At 44.8% G+C, this 16515-nt stretch overlaps 2 protein-coding genes across 6 annotated transcripts; both read left to right on the top strand.

Moving 5' to 3' along the window:
• Window positions 1–16: 16 nt before the first annotated feature.
• dync1i1 (dynein, cytoplasmic 1, intermediate chain 1) lies at window positions 17–6718 on the top strand. Of its 5 annotated transcripts, none has more exons than XM_047029882.1 (18): window positions 17–215; window positions 1008–1121; window positions 1247–1361; window positions 1792–1933; window positions 2133–2138; window positions 2423–2482; window positions 2922–3037; window positions 3125–3211; window positions 3358–3520; window positions 3603–3702; window positions 3804–3929; window positions 4080–4226; window positions 4376–4489; window positions 4573–4706; window positions 5032–5176; window positions 5331–5471; window positions 5837–5962; window positions 6077–6718. In XM_047029882.1, exons 2-18 carry the CDS (start codon window positions 1014–1016, stop codon window positions 6176–6178), a joined length of 1932 nt encoding a protein of 643 aa, XP_046885838.1. In that variant the 5' UTR covers window positions 17–215; window positions 1008–1013; the 3' UTR covers window positions 6179–6718. The 5 variants fall into 5 exon arrangements, with proteins under 5 accessions (XP_046885838.1, XP_046885860.1, XP_046885853.1 ...); XM_047029904.1 differs by having other exon boundaries at window positions 17–220; window positions 1876–1933; window positions 6077–6714; XM_047029897.1 differs by lacking the exon at window positions 2133–2138 and having other exon boundaries at window positions 17–220; window positions 6077–6716.
• Window positions 6719–6902: 184 nt separating this feature from the next.
• Window positions 6903–16515, top strand: LOC124476591 (zinc finger protein ZFAT-like). Its single transcript, XM_047033820.1, has 17 exons — window positions 6903–9188; window positions 9744–9905; window positions 10137–10385; window positions 10941–11123; window positions 11249–11468; window positions 11625–12454; window positions 12536–13018; window positions 13149–13381; window positions 13492–13576; window positions 13916–14065; window positions 14238–14411; window positions 14606–14694; window positions 14803–14944; window positions 15047–15171; window positions 15312–15474; window positions 15569–15702; window positions 15929–16515. The coding sequence occupies exons 1-17, from the start codon at window positions 9170–9172 to the stop codon at window positions 16157–16159; spliced, it is 3672 nt and encodes a 1223-aa protein (XP_046889776.1). The 5' UTR covers window positions 6903–9169; the 3' UTR covers window positions 16160–16515.

Genomic DNA, 16515 nt, shown 5'->3' with positions numbered 1-16515 from the left:
ACGGTTCTATATTGAGGGTGGCTCTGGCTAGGCTTCACCTAAGCTAACCGGAGAAAGAAAGACCTCATTGTATATTTTCGTTAATATTGTCTCTGTCCTCGGATCGATTGAACATTATAAATGACCTATTTATGTGTGCACCGCAGTTAGATTTCTTGCTATAACGTTAAATTGTTGCAGGAGCAGCAAAGAAACGGTTACAGACGCAAATCAAGGCACGGTATGGCGCATCTATTTGCAGTGCATGATTGTGACTATAGCTAGCAATGTATTGTGTAGCATCATCATTCGCATTCACTCATTTGTGAGCGGCGATTTGTAAAAAAAAAAAAAGCTTATTGATTTGACATCAGTAGGCTAAACAGTAAATTGCTTGCCCCTGACATCTCATTTTCAATATTGCTATTTCATTTATCTTTGTGTGTTTGTTAAATTGATCTAATCTTATTAACTAGCTTGCAAAATCATCCACACCGTCCCATATTTCTCCATTGTCCGAATTGTTTTGAGTAATAAAGCATTTTCCCTCGATTTTGTTTTGTCATTTTATGTATTTATTTTAATTGTATGTTTTGTTTTGCACATCCACAGTCCCACCCATTTAATTATTTGTTGGCCAAAGAATGATGAATATAAATGCATTCATATTTTTATACATTTGCCTAGTGTCCATTGTTTTTGTAATGACATTATAGGCGTTTCTCTAAAGACCCAGTGCTTGCAGGCTTCTGCAGCTCAGATGCCAATACTCGACAACCATGGAACCTCAAGCCACATTATTTCTCGTAGACATAAAAGGCTCTGCAATTAAATTTAAATCTTTCAATTAACAATTTGGTGCTAGAGAAGTAGAATGAGTATGATAGCTGTTGTTTTTCCCCATTTTGTATGCCAATTAATGGATTTCAGTAGAGATGGATCAAGTCAGGGTCAAACTTATTCGTAGGAACATAAACAATAAGTCAAATGTAAAAGAGCAGAACGCTGGTTTTGTTTCCAACCATTAGGCAAAGATGTCAGACAAAAGCGACCTTAAGGCTGAACTGGAGCGTAAGAAACAACGCTTAGCTCAAATAAGGGAAGAAAAGAAGAGAAAGGAAGAGGAAAAGAAAAAGAAAGACGTAAGATCCACTTTCGATTTGCCTTGGTTATAGTTTTTTCCCCCAGTGACATTTTGCTTAATGTTTGCTTTGCTCCCATCTCTCTCCTCTGACCTTCCCCTCTACCCCTTTCCCCCTGTGCTCAGTCTGATACACAACAGCAGCAAGAGGCTGTCTCTGAGGATTCTGACTTGGATCGCAAACGCAGAGAGACAGAGGCACTTCTGCAGAGCATTGGCATTTCCCCTGAACCTCCCTTAGGTACAGACCATAGATAAGTACATGGTTAACATTTTAGTGAGCGTAATCTCTTGTGTAAGGTTATTTTTTCTTCTGAGTTTGGTAAGTAGCCACGGATGTTAGACGTCCTTGATCCAAGTACAATGAAATTACATTAAATCTAAGCATCTAGATGTATGTGTCCCATGTAGGGACATTCCATAACACACATCTAAGAAGTGGATGTAAAATTAAGAAACAGAAGCAAGTGGTTACATTCAAATTCACATAGAAATCTGATATATATATATATATATATTGTTTGAAGTGGGCAACCATAGGTAAGACACATGACAAATCTCTCCCTTTTTCTCTTGAATTTATTTTGTCTTTGCTTTTAACCATCCTGTTGTTTTGATTCCTGTGGGGATTGGCTGTGACTGGGTGTGGTTATGATAATGCTGGCCACCAGTGCAGCCCCTGCAGCCCCTCACCTGGGATACCTGTTATTTTCATTATTTAGTCCCAACCCCTCTGTCTCCCTCTTCGCTATCAGTCAGCACCTGTAGTGAGGCGGGCAGCCTGGAGTCTGTGGATGGAGGGACAGGGGGCCGGTAAGGAACTTCAACTCTCATCCTCTCTCACTCATCCTCATTTCTCCTCACGTCCTCTCCTCATGTCCACCTTTTCCTAATCCTCTTCTACATCCTCAACTCTGTCTCACCTCTTTCAACCTCATCCTTCCATCCTGATAGCAACAAATGTCTTATGGCTATCCTCTTTTGTTTTTTACATCTGTAAATGGGACGCCAGATATCGGTAAGGACCAGTCTGTGTAGTACTGCTGTGGAGAATGCATCATATCATCAAGACCAATAGTTCTGTGATGCTTACTGTAGTGGCCTGGAGTCACATCAGTGTAATCCATGTTGGGTCTTGTTACGTGACATGCATAGTTGTATCATGCTGAAGCCAGTGATGTGGAGTGAGTTTTTTTTGTTTGTGTTTGTGTCCCTAATGTCTAGCATGACATTGTGCATCTTTAGTAACCTGAGTGTGGTTTAATGAGATGTGTTTTTGGTGCTCCCTGCTGCCATGTTTAGGGCTCTGCAGTGGGACTCTGATCCATCTACACTGCAGCTTCTAGCAGACTCAGACATGGGGTAAGTCTCTCTCCTTTCAATGTCCCTGTGTCTGCAGGGACTTAGACAGAGAAGGGAAGTAACAAAGTACAAATAATTCATTACTGTACTGAAGAAGATTTCTGGTTTCTTCACAATTTATTTTTCTGACACCTTTTTATTTTCACTCCTTAACTTTTTTTTACACAAATATCTGTACTTTATACTTCTCACATTTTCAAACCAGGCTCGTTTTTATCTGTATTTGGTGGCATGAGCATGAAACTATAACAGGTAGTAGTAATGGCTAGTGAAATGGCTACTACTAAATGGTAGTAGTTGCTTGAGTAAAAAAGTATAGTCTTTGACCAGAGTCTTTTTCCCATGATTCTGACTTGAGTATGTACTTTTGCCATCTCTGGACTTACAGGGCCGAGTCCAAAGCTTTCTATGATTCTGTTTTTTCTCTTCTTCTCATAAGGCGCAGGATGTGTAGACTTGGGCCATCAAAGATTATCCAGGTCGACTTCCTCCCCAAAGAGGTGGTGAGCTACACTAAAGAGACCCAAACACCCATAGCCCCCAATCCCAAAGACGGTAAAAATAATCATATGCTCAATACAGATGTATACAGAATCTAGACACTGATGATACTTAGGATTTGTCTGTTGTTTCTGCCTTCAGAGGAAGAAGAAGAAAAAGAGGAGGTGGTTCCAGAACCTCGAATGAGCCAACCAGAGGAGAAGGAGGAGTCAGTGGAGAAGAAGGAAGGTGAGAAGCACCCATATCCCCAACCCTTCTCCAGTCTGTCAAACAACACCCTAAACCTAAAATAGTAAATCCTTGGCTAGGGTTAAAAGTTTAACTTCTTTTCAGAAAGAGTTCTACAAAAAACATGTGTTTGTTTTGTGTTTCAGATGCACCAAGAGAGCTGACAGAAGAGGAGACCCAACAAATGCTTCACTCTGAGGACTTCCGGGTATTCTTTGATTGGTCCGTTCGTGTGGTGGAAAGGGCACTGGCTGAGGAGGCAGACATCCTGTTTGATTATAGCGGCAGAGACCTACAAGACAAGGATGGGTGAGATTTATCTTTCCAAACGAACAACATGATTCTGACTTGACTGAAGAACATGGCTGATTTTTTTACCCTCACATTTTAGAGATATGCAGGGTGGGTTGAATCTGTCTTTCAATCGACAATTCTACGATGAACACTGGTCAAAACATAGAGTGGTCACCTGCCTCGACTGGTCTCCACAGGTACCATACAATGTTTCTCATTGTAACCATTCTCTCATAGTTATTAACTTCCTCAAGTCCATTGCTCAGTTACCTGTGTGTGTGTGTGTGTGTGTCTACAGCACCCTGAACTGCTGGTAGCCTCCTACAACAGCAATGAGGATGCTCCCCAGGAGCCTGATGGCGTGGCGCTGGTTTGGAACATGAAGTTCAAAAAGATGACTCCAGAATTCATATTCCACTGTCAGGTAGGAAATGGTGTCCTTCTCTCCGTCCAATTATCCCCCCGCACTTTCTAAGTGCCTTCTTCTTGTTGTGTTAATTAACACACCACTGGTTTTAATTCACATATTGTTTCATGAACAATGACACCAAGTCTTCTACCCTCCCTTCTCCAGTCTTCAGTGATGTCGGTGGGTTTTGCCCAGTTCCATCCCAACCTGATAGTGGGAGGGACATACTCAGGTCAGATTGTGTTGTGGGACAACCGCAGCCATAGACGCACTCCTGTCCAGAGGAGCCCATTGTCCTCAGCAGCTCACACAGTAAGCACCTCATTCTCTCTTCCATGAAATGATGGGTATAGTAAATTGATCTATGACCGATATCGAATAGGATACTACGCTGGCAGAAACGTCAAGTCAAGAAAAGTCAAGAACAATGGCATAGCTCTGATGCCATATGCTTTCCATAGCACCCTGTGTACTGTGTCAACGTGGTCGGAACTCAGAACGCCAACAACCTGATCACCGTGTCAACGGACGGAAAGATGTGTTCCTGGAGTCTGGACATGCTCTCTCAACCTCAGGTCAGTCTTATGTCGGTCTGTGTCCTATTACACATATAATTGGACTGTTGATGCTAACTCTGTGTGTGTCCTCTATTGAACAGGAGAGTATAGAGCTGATGTACAACAAGTCTAGGTCTGTGGCCGTCACAGGGATGGCCTTTCCAACTGGAGACGTGAACAATTTTGTGCTGGGAAGTGAGGAGGGGCTGGTCTATTCCGCGTCCCGTCACGGCAGGTAAGTCACACCAGGTGGACACGATTTACTAACATTGCGACCGCAGCTTAATCTGCACCTTTGCCCAATGTGAACCAATAAATATTGGTTCACGAAGTTACAGCTAACATTAACATGTTACAAGGAAGAAATACACCTCTTCTCCCATCTCTTTGCGGCACACGACTACTATTGTAAATACGGTTTTATGTCTTTACCCGCTATTTTACGCCTCAAATGGGCACAATCCTGTTATTAAATGAGGCCCTCAGAGTAGTAATATAAGTCACATCTTCAGTGAGAAGACTGGAATAGCTGAGATTGTTTGTGTGTATTTCTCCTCCAGTAAAGCAGGCATAGCAGAGATGTTCGAGGGGCATCAGGGTCCAGTTACAGGCATCAGCTGCCACAATGCTGTGGGCGGAGTTGACTTCTCACACCTCTTCATCACTTCCTCGTTTGATTGGACGGTAAAACTGTGGAGCACAAAGGTAACAACTAAACCAACTGATGCTACGGCGTTATGCTCCTACTTCGTCGACTTGCTGCCCTTGGAAGTCTTTCGCCTGAATTATCGACTGTCTCTATTCTTGTGTTCCTCTGACTAATGCCTGCCTGCTTATTTCTGTCGTTTTTTCTGTCTAGCACAACAAGCCACTGTACTCGTTTGAGGATAACGCAGATTACGTGTATGATGTAATGTGGTCTCCGGTCCATCCAGCAGTGTTTGCTTCTGTAGATGGGAGGGGTCGCCTCGACCTGTGGAACCTCAACAACGACACAGAGGTGAGTCACAGCTCCTTCTGTGGCTCACATTGCTAACACTACATCATAACATTTACATTTAGTCATTTAGCGGATGCTCTTATCCAGAGCGACTTACAGTAAGTACAGGGACATTCCCCTGAGGCAAGTAGGGCGAAGTGCCTTGCCCACACAACGTAATTTGGCACAGCCAGGAATTAAACCGGCAACCTTCTGATTTAATAGCCCGATTCCCTAACCGCTCAGCCATCTGGTCCCAGTTGAACCTGACCTGTTGGCTGTGGACGGAAAGCCATAGTGTTTTGGGGGGAGATGCTGATGTTTATGTGTGTAACTACCATACGGTATGTAGGCTAGCGATGACCCATGAGGAGATGTGTTTTTAGGTTCCGTGCGCCAGTGTGACAATGGAGGGGCCGTGCGCTTTAAACCAGGTCAGGTGGTCTTCAGGAGGCAAAGAGGTTGCCGTGGGCGACTCTGAGGGCGGCGTTGGGATTTACGATGTTGGAGAGGTGAGATGTTGAACATCAGTAATGGAGCTGGTGGGCATCAAAACAGAGATCCTGTTACTGACCTCCTGACATAGTTCTAACTTGTCTATAACATGTCTATAACATGTCTCACAGCTGGCGGTGCCCCATGCTGATGATTGGAGCCGCTTCGCCCGCACCCTGGAGGAGCTACGTTCCCATGGTGATGGCGAGGGGGGCACGGAGCTGGCCGGCTGATACCTCCTTAACCCTTTACCAGTCGGGGCATCAGGCACCATCCAGACAGACACTCACATTGCCCAATCATATCATGGCAAGGCACTGATTTTGTCAGCCAAGAAGGATGTGTTCAGTATTCTAACAATGCCTGGTCTGAAGTGAATTCTCACTTTGGTGGGTTAATGAATCACTGTGATCCAATTTCATGCTCAGGCTTAAAAGAAAAAACAGTTGAAGAGCAAGAATGCTATTATATTTTATTTGTGCTTAACTTTTGAAAAATTATAATATTAATTATTAATCTCAACATGATAGATTGCAATGAGCTATAATCTGTATGACCTATTCTGTAAAAAGAAAGTGTTTAATTAAAATGTCAATTAGAAAATGGAGGTCTATTGACTAATTCCTTTAAGAAATTAATTAAAAAAAAACATACTATTTTGAAGAATATTATCAATCATGGTCATGTAAAATATCATATTTAATTGAAAATATTTTCTGAACTATTGCGTCTTCGCAATTGCTTTGTAAGTCTTTTTTTATGGTTTATTTTGCATTTGGAATGAAACATTTCCATTAACATGTATTTTTGTGTCTCGCTGTGTGTGTTGTGCATGTGCTGTGTTGATTGGAAAATAAGTATCTTTATATCATTAGTTTAAATCATACGTATTAAAAAAATCTGTGATAAAATTAAATAATCCTGTATAGGACTAGGCCAGTTCATGTTCCTCAAAAGGAAGATAAACAGACCCACTGGTCTTACGCACCGGTGTTACCACATTTTGCTAGTGAATACAGTGTTGGTAACGATGGGGCTGAGAATTAGACGCATGTCATGATAGCTAGTTGTAGGACAGTGCGGCATAATGTGGTTTTAGAACACACGGAGTTCTGTTACCATGACAATTACGTCAATATTAGTGTCGGTAACTAAAGGTCATTCTAAAGACAAGCGCCAGTCAGACGGAAGGAAACAGAATGGCGGAAGAAAACTTCTCAGTGTGCAATTCAAGCCGGATGATGATGTAGTTTTAGTCACTTTAACGCATTTTTTATTTGTTTTGTGTAATTCCGTTCCCCTGGCTGCTGTGCGATGCACGGTCGAGAAAAGGACACAAGCTCTCCCGTATCGTTTGCACTCCAGAGCAAAGCTTGTGGATTACCGTTGACTTCTCTTGCTACTAGCTTTCAATGCTGTAGCACTACATGCTATGCTATTCGGTAGACTTTTTATCGGACTAATCTTCAAATTAACAACGTCGGAACAAGTTAAGGAATGACCTAGCATCCGACAGTTTAGTTACGCTCACATTGTCTGAGTAGTTACTTTTTCTCTACTTGGCTAGTAGGTTACTAGTTAACTTGTTAAGGTTAGCTAGCTAGCTAGCTAATGTTTGCATTTAGTTAGCTAGCAAACGTTAGCTTTCCTTCTACAAGTACAAGTTAATTTTGACATGACCTAGGTCTCCCAGCCGGTTACTAGTGGAAACAAGCTTGCGTACTTACTGAATTGATGGGTTCTCCAATTCAATATAATGAAACTAAATTAGCCAGCCATTAAAGAACATTTTATGATCATTTTAGCCACGGAGAAATCTAGTTTAGGTCCAAATGATGGGTGATTTCTCTTTGCCTATCCGATAGTTATATTTAAACAATTTGTATATGGTATTGATGTATCGGGTAAAAAAATTGAAAGAAAAAGCAGTTTAGGCAGATCTTTCAAACGATGGACATTTTTTTGTTAAAATAATAAAAAAATGACTTGACCAGGTGTGAAATAACTGAAGCTGTCTAAGACAAGGGACTATCTGGCTAAGATCATTAACTAATATGACGTTTATTATCGTGATATTCCACAGTACATAATTCCTGTCAACCAGAAGAGGGCAGCCAAGGTCAAAGTCGACCTTGTAAAATTCCATGTCCTTTATTGGGCTGGCAAGTGTGAATAAACATGGAGCAGCTCACGCTGTTTAGCACTCAGTGAAGGTTGGTTGTCAGATGTTGTAAACATCCCCGACTGGAAGCTGTGTTTATGTACCAACTTCCAGTAGGATGTTTTCTCCTCCTGGCCTCCCCAGACTCTCCCACTGGTGTGTCAGTAGTATGACTTGTTTATAATCCACCTGTTTAAGAGCCGTAGGATTCAGGTTCGTTGCTTTTTAGTACATTTCAAACATTCTGTTGCGACTTTCTGTCTGATCGCTGCACACATTCTGTCTGGCCTTTTAAGACGTCCTCTCTGGGCCTCTTTGTAAATACTCCATCTGGATCCTGAAAACATCCTGCCCAGCCTTTGTAAACATCCTACACTCAGCTCTGGCCTGTGTGCGGCTGGGGAGAGGCGGTTTACCCTGGCTGGACTGGTGACCGCCTGCCACACTCCTGGGGACAAGGAATTGCTAAGGACCAATAAGTAATCATTAGGCAGTGAAGCTTCTACTCAGGTACACTATGTGACTCAGGCCCTAACTCACCCTCACCCTCCTATCGTAGACTGCCTCTGTTAAAGTCAGTTCCATTTATTTTGTTATTAGATACACTTCGACTTTGTCATCTTAATGATTTTATTAATAAACTGAAATAAGATCTAATTCCTTCTTTGTCTGTTTGGCTTGTTGGGAGTTATGTAGAAACATTGGATAAAGAGTGTGCTTACATACTTGACAAAAATGACAGTTTTACAGACATGTCGAACAGCGTTTTAGAGATGTACACGTATCTCTAAAACAGACATAATAATGAAAGTTGACAAATTGCTGAATTTGTTGTCTCTTGTCCTCCTAGCCACAAGTGGCGCTCATGCGGATAACCGTCGCCCAGAAAGCTGCCCTGCCGATCACCTCGAGACTTCATCCGCCATACTAGGCATCGCAGATTCGCCAGAACCTTACCTTTATTTAACTAAAATTGAGATTTAAAACTGCTTATTCAAAAAACGTATCAGTAACGCATTTTTGCCAATGAATGAAAAAATATATAGTCTAGATTGTGGGAAATATGAGCACGTCTAAACCAGGTAAAAAACATGCTTTTGAACTCAAATGTTTGTTTTCTCTGACAGGCCGAATTTCAGTATGACAGAAGCGCATACAAGGTAAAACTAGCAAGCATTCCAAGATTTTAAAACTCTTGTGTATTGCATTTAAACATCTGTATTTAAAATTTGCATATCGGTTATATGTATTTTTCTGCGTCCACTCTCGTAACTTTGATCAGTTTGCGTTCGTCTCAATACTAAAGTGTCTCGAAACTACTGTTGTCTTATTTCATTACTAACAACACACAGGCAAGCTTTGATTATTGATGATAGCGAACAGTAAAATGCAGCTTTCCTCGGGGCAATGCTATAACAATGGTTCAACCGAAGGGGTGAAAAACTATTCACAGCATAGCATTAAACGATGCCGTGACTTACCATAAGGTGAAAGGAAGGGAGTTGTTTTATGGAATATTATCCTTGGCATATGTTTAACATTTCCTGAGCCAGTAAATTCCTCCAGAATATTGGTATAGAGAATAGAATAGATTAGACTGTCATATGACTGTCAAGATGACTGAATCTTGTCAACAGGTGATGTTGCAATCTACATGTGTAAACTATGCAACCAGTTCTCGAAACAGCGGGACCAGCTTCTGCTCCACTGCACCCAGCAGCACCAGGCTGCAGAACTGCCTCAGGACGAGATAATAGTATCTCTTCTACCTCTATCAGGCCCTCCCCAGGAAGCCACAGGTTAGACATTGCAGACTGTCTGACATGCAGTCAAACACATCTACATGACTACAACCACCACATATACACAACCCAAAAATATTTGTGTGAAAAAATAAGATAAATTGACAAACCGTACGGCACAGGCTTCACCACAGGCACCTCATTAAATGATGGCATCATATAAAACCAATACTGTAAATCTTCAGAATGGGGACATAATAATCCCATGTCCCTCTTCTGTCCCCACAGACAGCCATGTGAAACGAAAACGAGGGAGGCCTAAAGGCTCTACCAAGAAGAGCTGTTCTGATAAGCTTGTGGTAGACCTCAACGCTGCCCCTCCTGCCCAGGACCAGACCGAAGCTGTAGAGGAAAATGACAAGTCCCTGGACTGCAAAAGATGCAACCGCAAGTTTAGCAACAGACGGCAGATCCTGAAGCACATCTGCCTGATGGCTCTGAAAGATGAGGAGGAGGAGGAGGAGGAGGTGCATTGTGGTGAGTAAAAAGGGGTGGGGGGGTCAGATGGCCGAGCGGTTGGGGAGCAGGCTATTAATCAGAAGGTTGCCGGTTCGATTCTTGGCTGTGCAAAATCCTTCAGGTTCCTACAGGTACACCTGCACTTAGAGATTAATGTTGTGTAATTTTAACTTGTTTAACTACATGCTCTTATGGTTTCTTCCCTTTAGCACTATTTTGTGGTTGTTCACAATATGTACTTCTTGTTTTTGACTACCCGCAATGCTGTGGGGCTATATTGTTGTTATTATCAGTGACCTATGCACTTTGTAAAGCTCTCTCTTGGAAGTCGCTTTGGATAAAAGCGTCTGCTAAATGAATAAATGTAAATGTAAATGTAAAATGACGTTGTGTCCTTGGGCAAGGCACTTCACCCTACTTGCCTCGGGGAGAATGTCCCTATACTCACTGTAAATCGCTCTGGATAAGAGCGTCTGCTAAATGACAATGTAAATGTGGGTAACATTAGAGAAGCATCGTGGATCACTGCTGCATGATGCTGATGCTGTGGTGTTGTACCATCTCTGTTGTCAGAGAGAGATAGTGAAGGTGGGCCGAGTGCTGAGGAGAAAGATGAGGCAAGAGCAAGAAGCTCCAAGAGGGCCCGGACTCTGGGCTCTGAGAAGTGTTCTTCCATGAAGCAGCCGGAACGTGTTGGAACCCCATGCAAAAACCCCATAATCAATGTGGTTCTCACCGCCCATGAGGCACTCCCTGGTGAGACATGTTAGATGCTCATTTGTTCTGAGTTCATGGCTCACATAACTCCCTATTATACATCTGTCAGAGTGCTGATAGACTGTTAATGTTTGCTTTAATGAAGAAAATGACGTTTTTTGAAGGTGCTACAAAGATAGTTCCAATTGAAGCCGAAGCTGGTCCTTTAGCGGACGATGCCTCTCAGACCATGGCTGCTGGACCCCAGGCTACTGGCTCTCAGGCCTCTGCCCTCCAGGCATCCACCCCCATGGAGGCTGCCCCCCTGGCAGAGGGGCCCAGGAGGGGTTTCCAGGAGTACGCCATTCAACAAGACACCTATCAGGAGCCACTGAAGCCTTGCAGGTAGTCGCATCATAGATTGAGATTCAGGTGTCAAGTTAACTTTTGTGAGATGAAAGAGGCCATGGATCATGAATCCTCCAGTTTCTCTTCAACTGGTCAAGTGAAACATGTCCATTACACACCGTGTCTTTAACCCCTCCCGTCTTGTTCCTCTAGGTCAGTGCAGACCCAGCTAAAGATCTTCACATGTGAGTACTGCAACAAGGTCTTCAAGTTTCGCCACTCTCTACAGGCCCACCTGCGTATCCACACCAAGGAAAAGCCGTTTCTGTGCCCCCACTGTGACTACGCCAGTGCCATCAAAGCCAACTTGTGCGTCCACATGCGTAAACACACAGGGGAGAAGTTTAGCTGCGGCCACTGTTCCTTTAGCTGCCTGAGCAGGGGCCAACTCAGAGTGCACGTGGAGCGCGTCCACCAGAGGATCAAGCAGCACTGTCCTTTCTGCAAGAAAAAGTACTCGGACATCAAGAACCTGCTGAAGCACGTCCGCCAAAAACACAACATGGAAGACGCCAAGGTGAAGGAGGCCTACGATCAGCTGAGGCTGCAGACCCGCGAGGGCAAGAGGCAGCTGCTTTACCACTGCAGCACGTGCCAGCGCAAGTTCAAGAACCAGCTGGAACGCGACCGCCACATGCTAGTCCACGGCACCCAGCGTCCGTTCAGCTGCGAGCTGTGCGACCACGGCTGCACCAAGCTGCCCGTCTTGCAGGCCCACGTGCGGAAACACCCGTTTATCTACGTGTGCTCTTCTTGCCAGAAGAAGTTCATCAGTTCCATGCGCCTGAAAGCCCACCTGCAGGAGGCTCACCCTGACTGGGACGAGGCAGAGGCCTTCCCTGAGTGCATCGGCAGCAGCTTTTGCTTGCTGGAGCCCGGAGACGACCTCAGGAGAGAGATGCTGAAGCAGGACGAGCTGAGGATCGCGCAGGAGTTGGCCCAACTAAACGTGCCCGGCGAGGAGGGAGCACAGGGAGGGGAGGGTGGAGAGAGGGAGCGGGATGGGGATGGGCTGGACAGGGAGAAGGGGGGAGAGGGGGGGGAGGACAAGGAGGGGGGAGAAGAGGAGACTGAGGAGAAGGGGTTCGAAAGATGTAGGAAGGAGGAGGGGAGGGAGCAGCTGACCAAAGACAAGGGAGCAGGGAGTTGCCGGAAAGAGGAGGAAGAGGAAGATGGGAGAGAGGAACTGACTGAGGAGAAGGGGGAAGTGAGGTGTAGTGAGAAAGAGGTGGGGGTGGGACTTGCAAAGCCAGACTGCGCCAGGCCTTCTGCAGAGACTTCCATGTCAGACCAGGCTACCGACAGCCCCGATCACTTTGAAACTGCAGAGACTACACAGGGAGTCAACAGTCTAGAGACAGTTGATAGATCACTGAACATGCAAAGAAAATGTCCTGCTGAGAAGGTAGCGACGCCAGCACACACACCCGCCGAGGGACTGAGCGCTTTCCAGCAGATAGTGGACAAGATGCAGAAACGTCGTCTGTGCATGGCTCTGTTTGAGAGAATACGAAGACTGTATGGCGATCTAGAGTGTGAATACTGTGGTAAGAATATTAAAGATTTTAAGAATGTTTTATGACCATAGCAACATGATGAAACCCTCCAGAGGTTCCTAAACTATTTCACTCCCTAGTTTCTTGCTCCTCTCATGTTCTTCCCCCCCATGTGTCTCAGGAAAACTGTTCTGGTACCAGGTGCATTTCAACATGCACGTGCGCACGCACACCAAGGAGCACCTGCACTACTGCAGCCAATGTAACTACTCATCCATCACCAAGAACTCCCTGCAGCGCCACATGGTCCAAAGGCACAGTAATGTGCTGCTGCGCTGTCCTGCCGTGGCCTGCACCTACAACACACCTGACAAGTACAAGCTACAAGCGCACATTAAAACTCACTCAGACCAGGTTTGGAACTCATTCAAAAATACATTGACTATATACAGCTGATGCCAACGTCAGCAGTGTAATCAACAGAAAGTCATGTTTAATATAACCTCTTTTGATCTTTTTTTTAGGAGAAGAAAACCTTCCCATGCCCTGCGTGCGAGCAAAGGTTTACAGAGGACAGACTTCGTTATCACATTAAAACAAGCCATCCAGGTGAGACAGTGCGTAACTGGGGATCAGATGGCTGAGCGGTTAGGGAGTCGGACTGTAAATCAGAAGGTTGTTGGTTCGATTCCCAGCCGTGCCAAATTACGTTGTGTCCTTGGGCAAGGCACTTCCCCCTACTTGCCTCGGGGGGAATGTCCCTGTACTTACTGTAAGTCGCTCTGGATAAGAGCGTCTGCTAAATGTAAAATGTAAATTTAACCAGCACTAGCCCATATTAGTTTAGCTTCTCTTTATACAGCTGTTCATCTTCTTGAGGTTCATTTCCCATATCACTATGGAGGCAGTCAAAGGCTGCTAGTGGGCTGACACCTGGTGTCATTGCAGAGACTCCAATGAGCGCGCTGACGGCGGTTCTAGGTGTGCGTGTGCAGGTGAAGGGCAAGATCGGCACGCGGCCTTCCAAGTGCCCCTACTGCGACTCCTACTTCCTTAGAAACGGCACCGACCTGCAACAGCACATCTGGGCTCACGAAGGTCAGTGTTGAATAAATCACAAAGCTCCTCATGATAAATATATAACTCAGTAGACAGTCTTCCTGTCTCAATATGTAAAACTATACAATAATTTATTTATTTTTTAACTACTGTATAATGCATACAACTTCTATTTGTGTTAACTACTGTGTCAAACTGGTTGTCTGGATAGGAGTGAAGCCTTTCAAGTGTTCCCTGTGCGACTACGCCAGTCGCAGCAAGAGCAACCTGAAGGCCCACATGAACAGACACAGCACAGAGAAGAGTCACCTGTGTGACACCTGCGGCAAGAAGTTCAAGTCCAAAGTGACGCTGCGCAGCCACAGACTGATGCACTCAGACGAAGGCGAGTCCAGAGCCACCTGTCATCGCCAGTCACTAAAATACATTCAGTGTACCACTTCTACCACTGCAAATACTGACAGTATTATTAACAGTGCTACTATTTCTGTTACCTCATGCCTAACAGAGGACTCTGACAAAGGCTAATGTTCTTTACCTTGTAACTGACTAAGTCGTCCGGACATTTTTGTCTCACAGGAAAGCAGTACAAGTGTACAGAGTGTGACTACACGGCTGCGTACAAACCAGGGCTGCTGAGGCACATGGAGCAACACGCCTCGTTTAAGGTGAACGTCTAAAAACAGTTTGTCATCTTCACAAGGGAAACTCAAGGCCCTACCTCGTTGAAAAAATTAAATAATCTTATGCCTATGATTTGATAAATGTGTTCCCAGCCTTTCCGATGTGCTCACTGCCACTACTCCTGTAATATTGCGGGACCCCTGAAGAGACACTACAGCAGGAAGCACCCCGAGGAGGAGTACCACAATGCCGGCCCTGGAGGAACAGCCATCCCAGAAGCAGTGGAACAGCAAGGTCTGGGTGTCTGTCTGTATGGACTTTTGATTCATGTTATACCCGTGTTGTATTCCTAAAAATGCATACTCCTGTGTCTATGCTCCACACACACCTTTCCAGGTGGTGTCAACTGCCCAGTGTGCGAGTTTGCCTATGGAACCAGGTGGGAGATGAATCGGCATCTAAAGAACAAGCATGGCCTCCGCTTGGTGGAGAATGATGCAGCTGGAGTCACCCACTGGGAGGTGAAGTACCCACCCCCTCCTCTGTACTATATAACAAAACCCAATCACAGCCCAATGCAAATGAATACACTCAATCACAGCCCGCTTGTGCATCCTAAAGCTCCAATGTCGACTAACCCTTTCGGTCTTTGCTATGTCAGGTGGTGGAAAGTATGGAGGAGCCCACCGTTCAGTACCTTCAAGTCACTGAGGCTGACGAGGTGCAGGAAGATCAGGGGGTGGAGACCACCCAGGAGGTGCAGACCACCGAGAGGACAGAGACGGCAGCAGCGGCCCTCCAGGACCTGCGCTTCACAGAGAATGGTCAGTTTGAGATTTTTAAAATGCTCTGTGATCTGACTTCCGACATTAATGGATTTTGACCCGGCCTTGTGTGTGTGTGTGTGTGTTTGCGTAGGAGTTGTAACATCAGCCGAGGGGCTCGAGCCCTCAACGATGAACATCCTCCAGCAGATCATTGAGCTCGGCTCAGAGAGTCACGAGGCTTCAATGGTTGCCATGGCACCTGGCACAGTGACTGTGGTGGAGCAGGTAAACAACTGTCATGCCCTACTAGTATCTCACCACTCCCTCTCTAACCCCACACTAGCCATGTTACTCCTTGTCTACAAAATAAATTGTCTCTGTCACAAATCAGTGTCTTACCCACTATGCACTTGATGGGTGATCAACTCAGATGCACAAAAAAGTGTAGTTATGATGTTTGTGTAGGGACCTGACTGCCGCATCATTGACTCACCTAACTGCTTTGCTCCAGGTCGCGGAAGAGTCGTCGGTGGGTAACCATAGCGACCAGGCCGTATTGATCCAGGAGGCATTCCAGCGAGCGGTGGGCCTGGGGGAACAGCACCACCTAGTGGTGGCTTCAGACAACCTGGAGGGCATTGAGACAGTAACGGTCTACACACAGGGAGACGACGCCAACCAGTTCATTGTGTACGTCCAGGAGGCCCTGCAGACACAAGAACAGACTGTGGAGACAGACTAGTTATGTCACAAATCATGGAGGATCAGAATCACTGCATGTTGTCTTACTGACAGCTGATCCATCTACTGCCCTTTTGATGGCTTGAAATGTATCATTTCGTTATTTTTGAGCATTTAATTTTATACAAATGTCATATTTGCATTTTATACAAAGTGTTTTACTCCTGAGAAGACTTAAACAGATTTACATTTTCCATTCTCTCTCCAATGGATTGTCAATCTGGGACACACCTGTGATACTGAGTAGCTATTGCAGTTTGTCTTCTGCACAGAATCGAATTACTTTGCATCCTTCTGAACTGTCTATTTAAACAAGATGGAGTGACAAATCTGAAACAATAAAAAGTTCTATCATGA

The sequence above is a fragment of the Hypomesus transpacificus genome, chromosome 2, assembly GCF_021917145.1.
Source record: "Hypomesus transpacificus isolate Combined female chromosome 2, fHypTra1, whole genome shotgun sequence".
In the NCBI taxonomy this organism is placed as follows: Eukaryota; Metazoa; Chordata; class Actinopteri; order Osmeriformes; family Osmeridae; genus Hypomesus; species Hypomesus transpacificus.
The sequence above is the reverse complement of the archived record's forward strand: the minus strand, read 5'-3'. Positions and strand labels throughout refer to the sequence as shown.

Bases quoted from the DNA above. Each gene is read 5' to 3' on its own strand.
- LOC124476591 (XM_047033820.1), top strand. The intron at 13,382-13,491 runs GTTTGGAACTCA...TCTTTTTTTTAG, and splicing joins TTAAAACTCACTCAGACCAG to GAGAAGAAAACCTTCCCATG. The intron at 15,703-15,928 runs GTAAACAACTGT...GCTTTGCTCCAG, and splicing joins CAGTGACTGTGGTGGAGCAG to GTCGCGGAAGAGTCGTCGGT.
- dync1i1 (XM_047029882.1), top strand. From the start codon at position 1,014: ATGTCAGACAAAAGCGACCTTAAGGCTGAACTGGAGCGTAAGAAACAA. The intron at 1,362-1,791 runs GTACAGACCATA...GCTGGCCACCAG, and splicing joins TTCCCCTGAACCTCCCTTAG to TGCAGCCCCTGCAGCCCCTC. The intron at 5,963-6,076 runs GTGAGATGTTGA...CATGTCTCACAG, and splicing joins GGATTTACGATGTTGGAGAG to CTGGCGGTGCCCCATGCTGA.